The sequence below is a fragment of the Dipodomys spectabilis genome, unplaced genomic scaffold (assembly GCF_019054845.1).
Source record: "Dipodomys spectabilis isolate Male_0828 unplaced genomic scaffold, ASM1905484v1 ptg000691l, whole genome shotgun sequence".
Taxonomy (NCBI): Eukaryota; Metazoa; Chordata; class Mammalia; order Rodentia; family Heteromyidae; genus Dipodomys; species Dipodomys spectabilis.
Window position 1 is genome coordinate 267066 of NW_024871368.1, and position 16163 is coordinate 283228.

General features: G+C 64.4%; 1 protein-coding gene across 1 annotated transcript in view; it reads left to right on the plus strand.

Annotated features, from left to right (window-relative positions):
* The window catches only part of Col20a1 (collagen type XX alpha 1 chain), a 51287-nt gene extending 49211 nt beyond the window's left edge, over positions 1-2076 (plus strand). The window contains exons 35-38 of the mRNA XM_042672220.1: positions 936-1007; positions 1474-1509; positions 1603-1669; positions 1760-2076. Of these exons, the coding sequence (XP_042528154.1) occupies positions 936-1007; positions 1474-1509; positions 1603-1669; positions 1760-2076 (492 nt within the window). The remainder of the gene's footprint in view (positions 1-935; positions 1008-1473; positions 1510-1602; positions 1670-1759) is intronic.
* Positions 2077-16163: the final 14087 nt, after the last annotated feature.

Here is a 16163-nt window from a genome sequence, read left to right on the forward strand (position 1 = left end):
CAGCCCCTCACACCTGTACCCCGACTCCACAGGGCAGAGCACGGGGGTCCTGGCTGGCCAGGAGGGGGCAGGTGGGCCGGGTTAGCCGAAAGACTTGGGGAGCTGCCCCCTGGGCTTCCCAGGGTCTTTGCTTTGGGCTCAGTACCATGGGACCCCAGGGTAGGGTCTCTGGGCAGCTGAGGCTTACCTGGGACCCCACAGGGCTCCATGGGGGAGGGCGCAGCTGAGGGGGTGCTGGGCCCTGCTGGTCAGCCAAGCACAACCTGGCTCTTCAGTGCAGAAGTGCTGCGGGCCACTGGGGAATGGGGGTCAGCCATGGCCCAGAGAGGGGCGGGGTCAGCCCTGGGCCCTGAGAGGGGCGGGGTCAGCCCTGGGCCTTGGGATGGGTGGGGTCAGCCCTGGGCCTTGGGATGGGTGGGGTCAGCCCTGGGCCCTGAGAGGGGCGGTGTCAGCCCTGGGCCTTGGGATGGGTGGGGTCAGCCCTGGGCCTTGGGAGGGGTGGGGTCAGCCCTGGGCCTTGGGATGGGTGGGGTCAGCCCTGGGCCTTGGGATGGGTGGGGTCAGCCCTGGGCCCTGAGAGGGGCGGGCTCAGCCCTGGGCCTTGGGATGGGTGGGGTCAGCCCTGGGCCCAGAGAGGGGCGGGGTCAGCCCTGGGCCCTGAGAGGGGCGGGCTCAGCCCTGGGCCTTGGGATGGGTGGGGTCAGCCCTGGGCCTTGGGATGGGTGGGGTCAGCCCTGGGCCTTGGGAGGGGCGGGGTCAGCCCTGGGCCTTGGGATGGGTGGGGTCAGCCCTGGGCCCTGAGAGGGGCGGGGGCTGGGGCAGGCTCAGGTGCCTGGCTTTGCTGGCAAGGGCAGGGGTGCTGGATGTTCAGGTCTAGACTGGAGGGTCGCCTCCCTCAAGGCTCACATGGAGCCCCACCTTCTCCATCCCTGCAGGGGCTCCAGGGCCTGGCAGGGAGCAGGGGCTCCAATGGGGAGCGCGGGCCCCCAGGGGCCGTGGGACCCACGGTAAGTGGCCTCCTGCCCACCAGGGCTGTGCGGGCTCAGGGCTCCCTTCCCGGGCCGGGCCTGCCCTGTGCTCCTCCAGGCTGGGGGGCAGAGCCACAGCCTGGGCTCTGCACGCTGGCAGGCATCTTGGCTGTGGCACGGTGGGGGCTCTAGCAGCTCAGTGGGGGAAGGGACTGGCTCTGGCGGGCTGGGGGAGAGGGGAGGGAGCGAGCAGACACTCCCCAGGAGGAGACACCTGCTGCAAAGCCCCCCCCCCTGTGGGGGCGCTGCTCTGCCGCAAGCTGGCCCTACCCAGGCTGCTCCCCATGGGGCCACCGCGGGCCCCCAGCGGCCTCTGCTCCTGGGACCTTGGCTCCGCCTGGCCTGGGCCGGGATCCCAGGCTGCATGGGGATCCCAGCCCCTGATCGGGGCACAGCCTGTGGGACCTGCGCTGCTGACGGTTTTCTGCATTGCCTCCTGCCGCAGGGGCTGCCGGGGCCCAAAGGGGAGCGCGGAGAGAAGGTGGGTGTGGCTGAGAAGCGGGTGTGGGGCTCCGGGCCGGCCCGGGTGCCCCGGGTCCCGGCCACGGATCTCAGAGCCACGGCTTCCTCTCAGGGAGAGCCCCAGTCACTCACCGCCATCTTCCAGCTGGTGAGCCAGGCCTGCGAGTCGGCCATTCAGAGTGAGTGAGGCGGGCGGTCCGTCTGCGTCCTGGGCGCGAGTCTGGGCTGGCTGACGCCCGCTGACGCCCGCCGAACCCACCCTCTCCCAGTGCACGTGCGGAGGCTCAACTCCTTCCTCCAGGAGAACGCCAGGCCCCCGATGCCCATCCTCGTGGGGACCGCGGAGCCGGGCGGGCCTGGACCCACGTCCCCGGACAGGAGCCGCGATGATCAAGGTGCCAGGCACCCGCCAGGGTGGGCAGTGGGGACCCCTGCTTCCTGTCGGGAGTCAGCTGAAGCCCCCCCGAAGTTGTCATCAGGGGACTGGGTAGCCTGGGTGCCCACAGAGCCCGCGGAGCCCGTGCCCCGGCCTGGAGCCGGTGATGGGAGCGCACGGGGCTCAGAACCCAGTGAGCTGCTGCCCTAAGCTTTCAGCTCTCTGAGGGCTGGACCTGCCATCCGCCCCAGCACCAGGGCCCCCAGTGCCCCAGCCAGACTGAGGGGCAGGGGAAGCAGCACCCCCCCGCTCTCCCCCAGAGGGGCAGGAGAAGCAGCGCCCCCCCCCCCCGCTCTCCCCCATCCTCTCAGGTGAGCCGGCAGCCATCGGTCAGACGGGCAGTCCCGGGCTGGGGGGGAGCCAGCCCCCAGCCCCCCTCGGATGAACCGGTGAGTTCTGGTCACTGTGTCTTCCAGGAACATGTCCCAGAAGGAGGAGCAGCTGGGCGGGACATGCCCAGAGGGGACAGAAAACTACGGGACTGTACAGGGTAGGGGAGTCGAGAGCAAGGCCAGCATCATCAAGGTGCAGCCGGGCCTCTGTGCCAGGCTCTGGAGGGATCCGGGCCTCTGTGCCAGGCTCTGGAGGGATCCGGGCCTCTGTGCCAGGCTCTGGAGGGATCTGGGCCTCTGTGCCAGGCTCTGGAGGGATCCGGGCCTCTGTGCCAGGCTCTGGGGGAAGCTAGGCCTCTGCCAGGTCTCGAGCTGGTGTCCAGGTGTTCCGAGTGTCACCTTCTCTCCTTCCAGGTGTTGGCGGTACTACCCTGGCTAGCCCTGTGCCTTCTCCTATGCTTCATCCTGGGCTTGGACAGACACGGAGCGTGGAGACCTGGGAAGGAGTAGACGGGAGGAGGGAAGCCGGGGTCTTTGTAGCCCCCTGAGTTCACATAAACGTCACTGTGGAAACGCCGCCCGGGCCTGTCCCGGGAAGGGGCCTTGCGCTGCGCCTCCGCCGCTCCCCGGCAGGGTTCTCCACTCCTTCCTCCGGGTGCCACAGCGCAGCCTGCGACCGCAGACCCCCTCCTGCCTCAGACAGTGAAGCGCTGGCCCTCCCACCACCCACGGTCCCCACGGTGCCCCCCACTCCCAGACAGTGAGGGCCTGGCCTGGACCGTGTCCACAGGGCGCGGGTCAGGACACACAGCATCCTAGGTGGGATCAGGACAGAGGTGCTTGGGGCACTGCAGGGTCAGAGCCCCGCGGTGGGTGCCCACCTGTCCCCAGGTCTTTGTGTGTGTGTGTGTGTGTGTGTGTGTGTGTGTGTGTGTGTGTAAGCTGGATGCACATAGAGCCCTCTACCTGGTCCTACCTCTGTCCCCACCCCAGACCAGATCCTAACGTCTACCGCGCGTCACCCAGCCGCGGCTGGCCTCCTGGTGGGGAGTGGCTTGCGCCGGGGGCACGGAGGCACACTGCTGGTGAGCGCAGCCAGGGGGCTGCGAGGCAGAGCCTGGCAGGCCGAGCAGGCGCCACCGCGTTGTGCAGCCAAGCAGGGGAGGCCTGGACGCCACGCCACGTGGCTCAGGAAGCGTCGCTGGCCGCTGCTTAGGAGCACACGCAGGAGGAGGAGGGGGGCCGGCCAGAATCCCTGCAGGCATGCCCAAGCACCCTGCAGCGGCCCACGGGTCACGGGCCAGTCCTAGCTGGGGAGCGGGGTCATTTGGGGTGCCGTGGGCCTGGCCATTCCCTGGGACAGGAAGGGGGAGCGAGCAGTGGGTGGACTCGCACTCAGGGAGGGAGGAAGCTGGTCACACCATGATGTCAGAACAAGCTGCAGATGAGCCAGGCCTGGAGGTCAGGAGTGGAGGTCACCACAGGTGAGGTCCAGCAGTGTCAGGAGTGGAGGCCATGGCAGGTGAGGCCCAGTGTCAGGAGTGGAGGTCACGGCAGGTGAAGTCCAGTGTCGGGAGTGGAGGTCACGGCAGGTGAGGCCCAGTGTCAGGAGTGGAGGTCACGGCAGGTGAGGTCCAGCAGAGTCAGGAGTGGAGGTCACGGCAGGTGAAGTCCAGTGTCAGGAGTGGAGGTCACGGCAGGTGAGGCCCAGTGTCATGAGTGGAGGTCACGGCAGGTGAGGCCCAGTGTCAGGAGTGGAGGTCACAGCAGGTGAGGCCCAGCAGAGTCAGGAGTGGAGGTCACGGCAGGTGAGGCCCAGTGTCAGGAGTGGAGGTCACGGCAGGTGAGGCCCAGTGTCAGGAGAGGAGGTCACGGCAGGTGAGGCCAAGCAGAGTCAGGAGTGGAGGTCACGGCAGGTGAGGCCCAGTGTCAGGAGTGGAGGTCACGGCAGGTGAGGCCCAGTGTCAGGAGTGGAGGTCACGGCAGGTGAGGTCCAGCAGAGTCAGGAGTGGAGGTCACGGCAGGTGAGGCCCAGTGTCAGGAGTGGAGGTCACGGCAGGTGAGGCCCAGTGTCAGGAGTGGAGGTCACGGCAGGTGAGGCCCAGTGTCAGGAGTGGAGGTCACGGCAGGTGAGGCCCAGTGTCAGGAGTGGAGGTCACGGCAGGTGAGGCCCAGTGTCAGGAGTGGAGGTCACGGCAGGTGAGGCCCAGCAGTGTCAGGAGTGGAGGTCACGGCAGGTGAGGCCCAGCAGTGTCAGGAGTGGAGGTCACGGCAGGTGAGGTCCAGCAGAGTCAGGAGTGGAGGTCACGGCAGGTGAGGTCCAGCAGAGTCAGGAGTGGAGGTCACGGCAGGTGAGGCCCAGCAGTGTCAGGAGTGGAGGTCACGGCAGGTGAGGTCCAGCAGAGTCAGGAGTGGAGGTCACGGCAGGTGAGGTCCAGCAGTGTCAGGAGTGGAGGTCACGGCAGGTGAGATCCAGCAGTGTCAGGAGTGGAGGCCATGGTTGGTGAGGCCCAGTGTCAGGAGTGGAGGTCACGGCAGGTGAGGTCCAGCAGAGTCAGGAGTGGAGGCCACGGCAGGTGAGGCCCAGTGTCAGGAGTGGAGGTCACGGCAGGTGAGGCCCAGTGTCATGAGTGGAGGTCACTGCAGGTGAGGCCCAGTGTCAGGAGTGGAGGTCACAGCAGGTGAGGCCCAGCAGAGTCAGGAGTGGAGGTCACGGCAGGTGAGGCCCAGTGTCATGAGTGGAGGTCACAGCAGGTGAGGCCCAGCAGAGTCAGGAGTGGAGGTCACGGCAGGTGAGGCCCAGTGTCATGAGTGGAGGTCACGGCAGGTGAGGCCCAGTGTCAGGAGTGGAGGTCACGGCAGGTGAGGTCCAGCAGAGTCAGGAGTGGAGGTCACGGCAGGTGAAGTCCAGTGTCAGGAGTGGAGGTCACGGCAGGTGAGGCCCAGTGTCAGGAGAGGAGGTCACGGCAGGTGAGGCCCAGCAGAGTCAGGAGTGGAGGTCACGGCAGGTGAGGCCCAGTGTCAGGAGTGGAGGTCACGGCAGGTGAGGCCCAGCAGAGTCAGGAGTGGAGGTCACGGCAGGTGAGGTCCAGCAGTGTCAGGAGTGGAGGTCACGGCAGGTGAGGCCCAGTGTCAGGAGTGGAGGTCACGGCAGGTGAGGCCCAGTGTCAGGAGTGGAGGTCACGGCAGGTGAGGTCCAGCAGAGTCAGGAGTGGAGGTCACGGCAGGTGAGGCCCAGTGTCAGGAGTGGAGGTCACGGCAGGTGAGGCCCAGTGTCAGGAGTGGAGGTCACGGCAGGTGAGGCCCAGTGTCAGGAGTGGAGGTCACGGCAGGTGAGGCCCAGTGTCAGGAGTGGAGGTCACGGCAGGTGAGGCCCAGTGTCAGGAGTGGAGGTCACGGCAGGTGAGGCCCAGCAGTGTCAGGAGTGGAGGTCACGGCAGGTGAGGCCCAGCAGTGTCAGGAGTGGAGGTCACGGCAGGTGAGGTCCAGCAGAGTCAGGAGTGGAGGTCACGGCAGGTGAGGTCCAGCAGAGTCAGGAGTGGAGGTCACGGCAGGTGAGGCCCAGCAGTGTCAGGAGTGGAGGTCACGGCAGGTGAGGTCCAGCAGAGTCAGGAGTGGAGGTCACGGCAGGTGAGGTCCAGCAGTGTCAGGAGTGGAGGTCACGGCAGGTGAGATCCAGCAGTGTCAGGAGTGGAGGCCATGGTTGGTGAGGCCCAGTGTCAGGAGTGGAGGTCACGGCAGGTGAGGTCCAGCAGAGTCAGGAGTGGAGGCCACGGCAGGTGAGGCCCAGTGTCAGGAGTGGAGGTCACGGCAGGTGAGGCCCAGTGTCATGAGTGGAGGTCACGGCAGGTGAGGCCCAGTGTCAGGAGTGGAGGTCACAGCAGGTGAGGCCCAGCAGAGTCAGGAGTGGAGGTCACGGCAGGTGAGGCCCAGTGTCATGAGTGGAGGTCACAGCAGGTGAGGCCCAGCAGAGTCAGGAGTGGAGGTCACGGCAGGTGAGGCCCAGTGTCATGAGTGGAGGTCACGGCAGGTGAGGCCCAGTGTCAGGAGTGGAGGTCACGGCAGGTGAGGTCCAGCAGAGTCAGGAGTGGAGGTCACGGCAGGTGAGGTCCAGCAGAGTCAGGAGTGGAGGTCACGGCAGGTGAAGTCCAGTGTCAGGAGTGGAGGTCACGGCAGGTGAGGTCCAGCAGTGTCAGGAGTGGAGGCCATGGTTGGTGAGGCCCAGTGTCAGGAGTGGAGGTCACGGCAGGTGAGGTCCAGCAGAGTCAGGAGTGGAGGTCACGGCAGGTGAGGCCCAGTGTCAGGAGTGGAGGTCACAGCAGGTGAGGCCCAGTGTCAGGAGTGGAGGTCACGGCAGGTGAGGCCCAGTGTCAGGAGTGGAGGTCACGGCAGGTGAGGTCCAGCAGTGTCAGGAGTGGAGGTCACAGCAGGTGAGATCCAGCAGAGTCAGGAGTGGAGGTCACGGCAGGTGAGGCCCAGTGTCAGGAGTGGAGGTCACGGCAGGTGAGATCCAGCAGTGTCAGGAGTGGAGGTCACAGCAGGTGAGATCCAGCAGAGTCAGGAGTGGAGGTCACGGCAGGTGAGGCCCAGTGTCAGGAGTGGAGGTCACGGCAGGTGAGATCCAGTGTCAGGAGTGGAGGTCACGGCAGGTGAGGTCCAGCAGTGTCAGGAGTGGAGGTCACGGCAGGTGAGGTCCAGCAGTGTCAGGAGTGGAGGTCACGGCAGGTGAGGCCCAGTGTCAGGAGTGGAGGTCACGGCAGGTGAGGCCCAGTGTCAGGAGTGGAGGTCACGGCAGGTGAGGCCCAGTGTCAGGAGTGGAGGTCACGGCAGGTGAGGCCCAGTGTCAGGAGTGGAGGTCACGGCAGGTGAGGTCCAGCAGAGTCAGGAGTGGAGGTCACGGCAGGTGAAGTCCAGTGTCAGGAGTGGAGGTCACGGCAGGTGAGGCCCAGCAGTGTCAGGAGTGGAGGTCACGGCAGGTGAGGTCCAGCAGAGTCAGGAGTGGAGGTCACGGCAGGTGAGGTCCAGCAGTGTCAGGAGTGGAGGTCACGGCAGGTGAGATCCAGCAGTGTCAGGAGTGGAGGCCATGGTTGGTGAGGCCCAGTGTCAGGAGTGGAGGTCACGGCAGGTGAGGTCCAGCAGAGTCAGGAGTGGAGGCCACGGCAGGTGAGGCCCAGTGTCAGGAGTGGAGGTCACGGCAGGTGAGGCCCAGTGTCATGAGTGGAGGTCACGGCAGGTGAGGCCCAGTGTCAGGAGTGGAGGTCACAGCAGGTGAGGCCCAGCAGAGTCAGGAGTGGAGGTCACGGCAGGTGAGGTCCAGCAGAGTCAGGAGTGGAGGTCACGGCAGGTGAGGCCCAGTGTCAGGAGTGGAGGTCACGGCAGGTGAGATCCAGTGTCAGGAGTGGAGGTCACGGCAGGAGAGGTCCAGCAGAGTCAGGAGTGGAGGTCACGGCAGGTGAGGCCCAGTGTCAGGAGTGGAGGTCACGGCAGGTGAGGCCCAGTGTCAGGAGTGGAGGTCACGGCAGGTGAGGCCCAGTGTCAGGAGTGGAGGTCACAGCAGGTGAGGCCCAGCAGAGTCAGGAGTGGAGGTCACGGCAGGTGAGGTCCAGCAGAGTCAGGAGTGGAGGTCACGGCAGGTGAGGTCCAGCAGAGTCAGGAGTGGAGGTCACGGCAGGTGAAGTCCAGTGTCAGGAGTGGAGGTCACGGCAGGTGAGGCCCAGTGTCAGGAGTGGAGGTCACGGCAGGTGAGGCCCAGTGTCAGGAGTGGAGGTCACGGCAGGTGAGGTCCAGCAGAGTCAGGAGTGGAGGTCACGGCAGGTGAGGCCCAGTGTCAGGAGTGGAGGTCACGGCAGGTGAGGCCCATTGTCAGGAGTGGAGGTCACGGCAGGTGAGGTCCAGCAGAGTCAGGAGTGGAGGTCACGGCAGGTGAGGCCCAGTGTCAGGAGTGGAGGCCACGGCAGGTGAGGCCCAGTGTCAGGAGTGGAGGTCACAGCAGGTGAGGCCCAGCAGTGTCAGGAGTGGAGGTCACGGCAGGTGAGGCCCAGTGTCAGGAGTGGAGGTCACGGCAGGTGAGGCCCAGTGTCAGGAGTGGAGGTCACGGCAGGTGAGGCCCAGCAGTGTCAGGAGTGGAGGTCACGGCAGGTGAGGCCCAGCAGTGTCAGGAGTGGAGGTCACGGCAGGTGAGGTCCAGCAGAGTCAGGAGTGGAGGTCACGGCAGGTGAGGTCCAGCAGAGTCAGGAGTGGAGGTCACGGCAGGTGAGATCCAGAGTCAGGAGTGGAGGTCACGGCAGGTGAGGCCCAGTGTCAGGAGTGGAGGTCACGGCAGGTGAGGTCCAGCAGTGTCAGGAGTGGAGGCCATGGTTGGTGAGGCCCAGTGTCAGGAGTGGAGGTCACGGCAGGTGAGGTCCAGCAGAGTCAGGAGTGGAGGTCACGGCAGGTGAGGCCCAGTGTCAGGAGTGGAGGTCACAGCAGGTGAGGCCCAGTGTCAGGAGTGGAGGTCACGGCAGGTGAGGCCCAGTGTCAGGAGTGGAGGTCACGGCAGGTGAGGTCCAGCAGTGTCAGGAGTGGAGGCCACGGCAGGTGAGGCCCAGCAGTCAGGAGTGGAGGTCACGGCAGGTGAGGTCCAGCAGTCAGGAGTGGAGGGCACGGCAGGTGAGGCCCAGTGTCAGGAGTGGAGGCCACGGCAGGTGAGGTCCAGCAGTGTCAGGAGTGGAGGTCACGGCAGGTGAGGTCCAGCAGTGTCAGGAGTGGAGGTCACGGCAGGTGAGGCCCAGTGTCAGGAGTGGAGGCCACGGCAGGTGAGGTCCAGCAGTGTCAGGAGTGGAGGGCACGGGCAGGTGAATTGCTTATCCTGGTGAATCCCAGCTCCTGACTCAGTGGACTTGGACCCATGGATTCCCTGGAACCCCCCATGGTCCTGATAAGATGGCGCGGCACCATTTCCTGCCCTCAGAGACCAGCCTTGGAGGAGCTGGCATGGAGGGGGTGTACCCAAGAACCTGCCAGGCTGAGGTGAGCACTCCAGAAACACCACCGCCCACACTGTGTGCCCCTGCGAACATGCGTGTCCACACTCCACACCGTGCACGTCTGCGCGAGTGCGTGGACACATGTCCTGTGCCTTTGCCATGCTGATCTCTGTACTCGTGTGTTGTCTGCGTGTGCACATGAGTGCCTCTGGCGTGTGCATCTACACCAGCCCATCTGTAAACCTGACCTTTATGGAGGTAGATGTTGACAAAGTGAACATGGAGAGAACACTAGGCACTCACCCCCACTCACCAGCTGCTCAGGCCCACCGGAGCCGCGGGACGGGGCAGGAACCCGCCGTGTCTCCCTGGGAGCATTTCATTCATTCAGTTTCTCAATCTTCATTAAAAGGTAAGACAAGCCGTGTTCTCTCTCAGCTGTGATCACGTAATGCTAGACCCGAAATGGGCCCACAAGCCTCACCAGCCCTCCACAGGCCGTGTGGGGCACGCCGGGGAAAGGGTCGGTGGTGTGGCCCAACAGTGAAACACCCCAGTGTCTGAATCCACAAATGACCGTTGGAAGACACAGGAGCCCCTGGGCTGTGGTTGTGCAAATCTGAACACTCGCTCAGGACCAGCCTGGCCGAGTGTGTGAGGCCCACTCCCGAGACAAACACTCAAAATCAAGTCACTTGAGTGTAAACACTTCCAAAAGCATAGAGACACAGATCCTCGGGGCGGGCAGATTTCTTAAGCAGTGTACAGGAAAGGAAAAACTATGATACTTCATCAAAATTAAAAGCCTTTCTTCAAAAGACAGCATTAAGAGCAGGAGAGGACCGAGCAGAGAGACAAAAAACTCCTGCATCTGCCAAGGGCCTGTGAGGGGTAGCAACCCAAAACCTACAAAAGCACACGACTTGCAGCCATGACCAGAAGACAATGAGAAGCCAGCATGGAAGCCCTCCAGGGCCACAGCATGCAAGCGGGCGGGCAGCATGCAGGGAGGGCGCAGGGAGGCCGAGGGCACATGGACGGCTGACACTACACGTCCCGGGTGGCCGGGTGCTGGGCGAAGCCGCACAGCCACGATGGCAGTGCCAACGAGGGAACAGAGGCCAGTCGCGCAGCCGGTGAGCCCGCTAAGGATGGCCTGCACAGCTCCACGTGGGAATAACCCCACGTCCAGCCCGAGCACATGCTGGATAAAGACCACGGAAGATCCTACCAGGAGAAGCCACGAAGTCCACGGTGAGAGAATCAGGCCAGGGCCCCACAGCTCAGTTCAGTGCTGACGGGACACCGCAGTCTCAGGCAGACAGGAGGCTCAGCAGCGGGGCTGGAGGGAGGGCAGTTCACGCCCAGCCAGAGGAGAGCCAGGGAGGCCTCGGGGCCTCGGGGCGGGCTCAAAGCCAGAGGGAGAGGCAGGATGTGCTGGTGCCAAGCCGGTCATAAAGCTTGAAAGCAGGGCTGGAAGGCGACTCCGTGGTAGAGTGCTTGCCTAGCACGCAGGAAGCCCTAGGTTCGATTGCTCAGTACCACATACACAGAAAAAGCCAGACGTGGCGCTGTAGCTCAAGTAATAGAGTGCTAGCCTTGAGCAAAAGAAGATCAGGGACAGCGCCCAGGCCCTGAGTTCAAGCCTCAGGACTGGTAAGGAAAAAAAAAAGCTCCAAAGCACACAGGGCTGAGTGAGGGGCGGAGCAAAGGGATGGAGCAAAGGGGCGGAGCGAGGGGCGGAGCGAGGGGCGGAGCGAGGGGCGGAGCGAGGGGGCGGAGAGAGGGGCGGAGCAAAGGGATGGAGCAAAGGGGCGGGGCAAGGGGCGGAGTGAGGGGCGGAGCAAAGGGATGGAGCAAAGGGGCGGAGCGAGGGGAAGGAGCAAAGGGATGGAGCAAAGGGGCGGAGCGAGGGGCGGAGCGAGGGGCGGAGCAAAGGGGCGGAGCGAGGGGAAGGAGCAAAGGGATGGAGCAAAGGGGCGGAGCGAGGGGCGGAGCAAAGGGATGGAGCAAAGGGGCGGAGCGAGGGGCGGAGTGAGGGGGCGGAGAGAGGGGCGGAGCAAAGGGATGGAGCAAAGGGGCGGAGCGAGGGGCGGAGCGAGGGGCGGAGCAAAGGGATGGAGCAAAGGGGCGGAGCGAGGGGCGGAGCGAGGGGCGGAGCAAAGGGATGGAGCAAAGGGGCGGAGCGAGGGGCGGAGCGAGGGGTTGAGTGAGGGGTGGAGCGAGGGGCGGGGCGAGGGGCGGGGCGAGGGGTGGAGCGAGGGGGTGGAGCAAGGGGGTGGAGCGAGGGGCGGGCGAGGGGGTTGAGTGGGGTGGAGCGAGGGTGTGGAGCGAGGGGCGGGGCGAGGGGCGGGGCGATGGGCGGGGCGATGGGCGGGGCGATGGGCGGAGCGAGGGACGGAGCACCACCACCCTGGGACAGCAGCTCTGCCCTCTCGGGACTCCGCAGAAAACACAGAAAACCCACAAGGGCAGGGAAGACCCAAGCACCGTGGATGCTCAGCGGCACCTGGTCAGCATTTCTAGAACATTTCTTGGAACAATAGAAAACATGTTCTTTCCCGGTGCGTGAAAAATGGTGGCCAAGAGCAACCCTGGGGCCTCCAAACACGTGGCAGGCTCAGAAGAGCTAGGTCAACAGGAGAGTTCTCCAACTACCAAGAACTCAGTAGGAAGAGGAAACCTGACAAAGACAATGGGCATCTTCAAGAAGAGACACCAGCCAGGGAAACCTCACGGCAATTAGGTGAGTGCAGTTCAGGCTGAAGCGAGAGAACCAGTCCCCTGGGCTGGCAAAGCCCCTGGGAATCCTTGGTCTGGGCTGAGCACCGCGGCCTGGTGCTGAGAATCGCTCGTCAGCAGCGAATGAGCCCCAGCTGCTCACCCAGCCACTTGTCCTGCTCTGCGTCCGCCAGGAAAATACATTCAAGACGCATTCGCGGCCGCATGGCCCCTAAGCCTCAAATAGAATCGACAGGAGCATCTCTCCCCAGTATCCCAGGCTACAGATGGAACCATCGCCATGCGCAAATGCACACATGGCCACACGGAAGCACACGCAGCCACACGGAAGCACACACATGGCCACATGGAAGCACACATGGCCACACAGAAGCACACACATGGCCACACAGAAGCACACACATGCACAGAAGTGCACATGAACTGCTGCAGCAGCAGGCAATGCCCAAGTCTGTAGGGAGGGCACTCCATGGTGGAACCCAAGCCCTGCTCGCTGACCGGCCAGCTCTGAGAGAGGCGGCCTCTGGGGCAGGGCCCTGGGCGGGGCCACACGCTGAGGTTGGACGTGCAGCCTGGCCTCAGCTCGGCCCAGGGCAGGAAATGTCAGCCGGGATTAGGGAAATGGGGGCTCCTCTCCACAGACCGGGGGGGTGCGAAGGGCACAGGCACAGAAAGCGTTTTTTCCTTATCTTCTAAATCCCAACACAAACACACTCTGCCGGGTATTAGGTCCTAAGCAGCGTGCTCTCTGCTGTGGTCAAGAAATTAATTTTGGGGGTTACAGCTGACATTTTTCTAGCCGGAACCAGAAGAGACTAGAATAAGAATAAAGCAAGTCAGAGCACAGATTTCCCGGTTGTGTGCAAGCTGTGGGCGAATCCGAGGTGCCAGCAGACCTGCCCAGGGAAGCCCAGGCAGTCAGAGTCCCCGTGGCAGCTCGGGGGCCCACGTGGCCATGTGTCCGCAGAAGCTGCCTTGCATGTGTGGTGTCAGCTTATGACTCCGTGGCCTGTCCGGGACGTGGGTGCTGGACTTCCTGTGGGGAGAGCGCCCAGCCCAAGCGCCATGGGGGGTGCCAAGCCACCTGCCTGCCGGGACTCGTCCCTCAGGGAAGGACGGCCGGGCTCCGCACTGCTCAGAGGCCAGCGGCACCTCCTCTGGGGAGGCCTCCGGTGGGGGCGCGGCCTGCCTGAGATGGGAGGCGCGGGAGGGCTGCAGCCGCAGCGTCACACAGGGCTCCACGGAGGACCCACGGCACGCGGTGAGCCACCGGTCTACAGAGGTGGCCAAGCCCTGGGGCGATCCAGGGCAGGAAAATACTGGCCCGGTGTGAGCTGGCAAGGAGGCGCGCACAGGCCTAGATTGCCCGCTGGCCTTGACGAGAGTGAGCCAGCCAGGCGCCCGGAGGCAGCCCGCCCTGGGGCACCGGCCTTCAGCCCAAAAGGCCCTGCAAGAGGACAAGACTCGATCACTGCATACAGACAACGCAACACAGGAGACACAACACATGCGCACACAGACCCGCACCTGAAAACCATTACAGGAGGGGAACAAGCATACCGCGACTCGGTTTATTCTGACAGAACACAGCTCAGCAACAGAAAGCGGGAAGCCACACAGCAACGCACCGGCACACACAGCACCGCCATGAGCCCGGACACGACCACCGCAGTGAGTTACCAGACGCCAGGGCTCACGCACCGGACCCTGGAGGCTTGGTCTCCATGTCACATGATGCCGAGGCCCACAGGGGGGATGGGATGGGGGGGCTGGGGCTGGGCTGGGGCTGTCCCACGCCTCACGTCACACCAGGCGTGTGTGCTATAATCAACCTTCAGGCGAGGATGGGGGCTGCCACCCAGGGCTCGGGACATGGCTGCCTGTCCTCTCTCTGGGCTCCGGCTGCCCTTCGATGATCCTCGAGTCTCTGATGCGTGCTGGTCTGCTGGGATTCCGGGCCTCGCCTCTGCTGACCCAGAAAGAACAGGGCCGGCCAGTCCCACAGCTGCGCACACAGCTGAGCCACGGATCCGCTTATGCAACACGGAGCCCGGCTGATCCGAAGTCTGCGTCTGTGCCCTTCTCCAAGGCCGACCTCTGGTCCCATGTCACCTGCCCCCGGGCCCCCAGCACCTCGGGGGGTGAGGGTCAGCCTGGGGTGTGGCTAGATGGTGGGTGAGAGTTGGTGCAGAGCAGACCCGGGCAGTCTCTGTGCCCCGGGCCCGGGGTTGGCACCCAGGTGACATGTCTCCCGGCCAGGCCTCCAGCTCAGGGCCCGCCTCCCAGGGGACCAGCTCAGAGGTGGTTGGCCAGAGCTGGGTGGGCCTGTGACACAGCACTTGGAGCTGCCTGTCCGGATGCCACGGTTCGGCAGGGACCATGAGTGGCATCACGCGATGGCAGCCGCAGGCTGGGCGCGGGGTGTGCCAGCCCCAGACTCACCGTGTCTGTCAGACACCTCGTGTCTGTCAAGCGCATTCTGCCGGAGGGCAGTGGGGCTGGGCTCCCTGCCGGGGCCTAGGACAAGATGGTGGAGGGCACAGGGCCCGCGCCGGGGTGGGGAGGACACAGGGAGATCCGCTGGCATCTTCCGCACTCGGTCCTCTCTGGGCTGGGGGCTGTGCCAAGCTGCCCCTCCCCCCGCGGGGACTGTGCTGTCCCCGCCCCTCTGCACACCAGGGGGCCCCCAACTCCCCTCCAGGGACGCAGAGGCCCCATGCGGTCCTGCATGCAGGTCCTGAGCAGATCCTGGGCTGCTCTGCCTCCAGCCCCCAACACCCCCGTCCCTGTGGGACCCCGGCCTCCTCTCCCTCCCATGGTGGGGGCGTCTGGGCCCTCGGGGGCCTAGCAGATCCTAAGGTGGGGATCCCCCCGTGTGCCTGGGGTCCCAGGCCTCCGGGAGTACCGAGCTCAGCACTGCAGGCCCATCGCTCAATGGTGACAGGAAGTCCTTCCTCAAGTCTACCCAGCCCCAGAGGGTCCCCCAGGCTGTGGACAAAGGTAGAGACATGGCGGAGGGAGGGGGAGGTTGGGGAAGTCGGAGAGTGTTTGGAGCTCAGGGTCTGGGCTGGGCTTGGGCTCCACATGGCCCTGGAAAATCTCCAGACACAAGTCTTAGGAGTCCGGGGTGGTAGGGCCCTGGAAGGGGAGCCTAGCTCTTGGGGACCAAAGTCTTGCATGTGTATGCATGTGCGCAGGGTCCTGACCCGAGGTCTATCTGTGTGTGTGTGTGTGTGTGTGTGTGTGTGTGCAGGGACAAGGGGCCTGAGCCAAGGTCTCGTGTGTGTGTGTGTGTGCGTGTGCGTGTGTGTGTGTGTGCATGTGTGTGTGGTGTGTGTGCGTGCGTGTGTGTGTGGTGTGTGTGTGTGCGTGTGTGTGTGCGTGTGTGTGTGGTGTGTGTGTGTGCGTGTGTGTGGTGTGTGTGTGCGTGCGTGTGTGTGCGTGGTGTGTGTGTGTGTGTGTGTGCAGGGACAAGGGGCCTGAGCCAAGGTCTCGTGTGTGTGTGTGTGTGTGTGTGCGTGTGTGTGGTGTGTGTGTGTGTGCGTGTGTGTGTGTGCGTGTGTGTGTGTGCGTGCGTGTGTGTGGTGTGTGTGGTGTGTGTGTGCATGTGTGTGTGCGTGTGTGCGTGCGTGTGTGTGGTGTGTGTGGTGTGCGTGTGTGTGTGCACTCTCACAAGGGGCCTGAGCCAAGGTCTCGTGTGTGTGTGCGTGTGTGTGTGGTGTGTGTGTGTGTGCGTGTGTGTGTGGTGTGTGTGTGTGTGCGTGTGTGTGTGTGGTGTGTGTGTGTGCATGTGTGTGTGCGTGCGTGTGTGTGTGTGCATGTGTGTGTGTGCGCGCGTGTGTGTGTGCGCGTGTGTGCATGTGTGTGCGTGTGTGCATGTGTGTGTGCGCGTGTGTGTGTGTGCGTGCATGTGTGCGTGTGTGTGTGCGTGTGTGTGCATGTGTGTGTGCGTGCGTGTGTGTGTGTGTGTGCGCGTGTGTGTGTGTGCACTCTCACAAGGGGCCTGAGCCAAGGTCTCGTGTGTGTGTGAGTGTGTGTGTGTGTATGTATGTGTGTGCACAGATGGTCCTGACCTGAGGTCTTGGGGGAGGGGGAGTCTAACTATTCTGCAGGCTGGGCTCTTGCTGACGCTGCCCAAACCAGACAAAGCAGAGCTGCTTGGACCACGCCAGACCCTGGCCAGACCCCAGCCAGACCC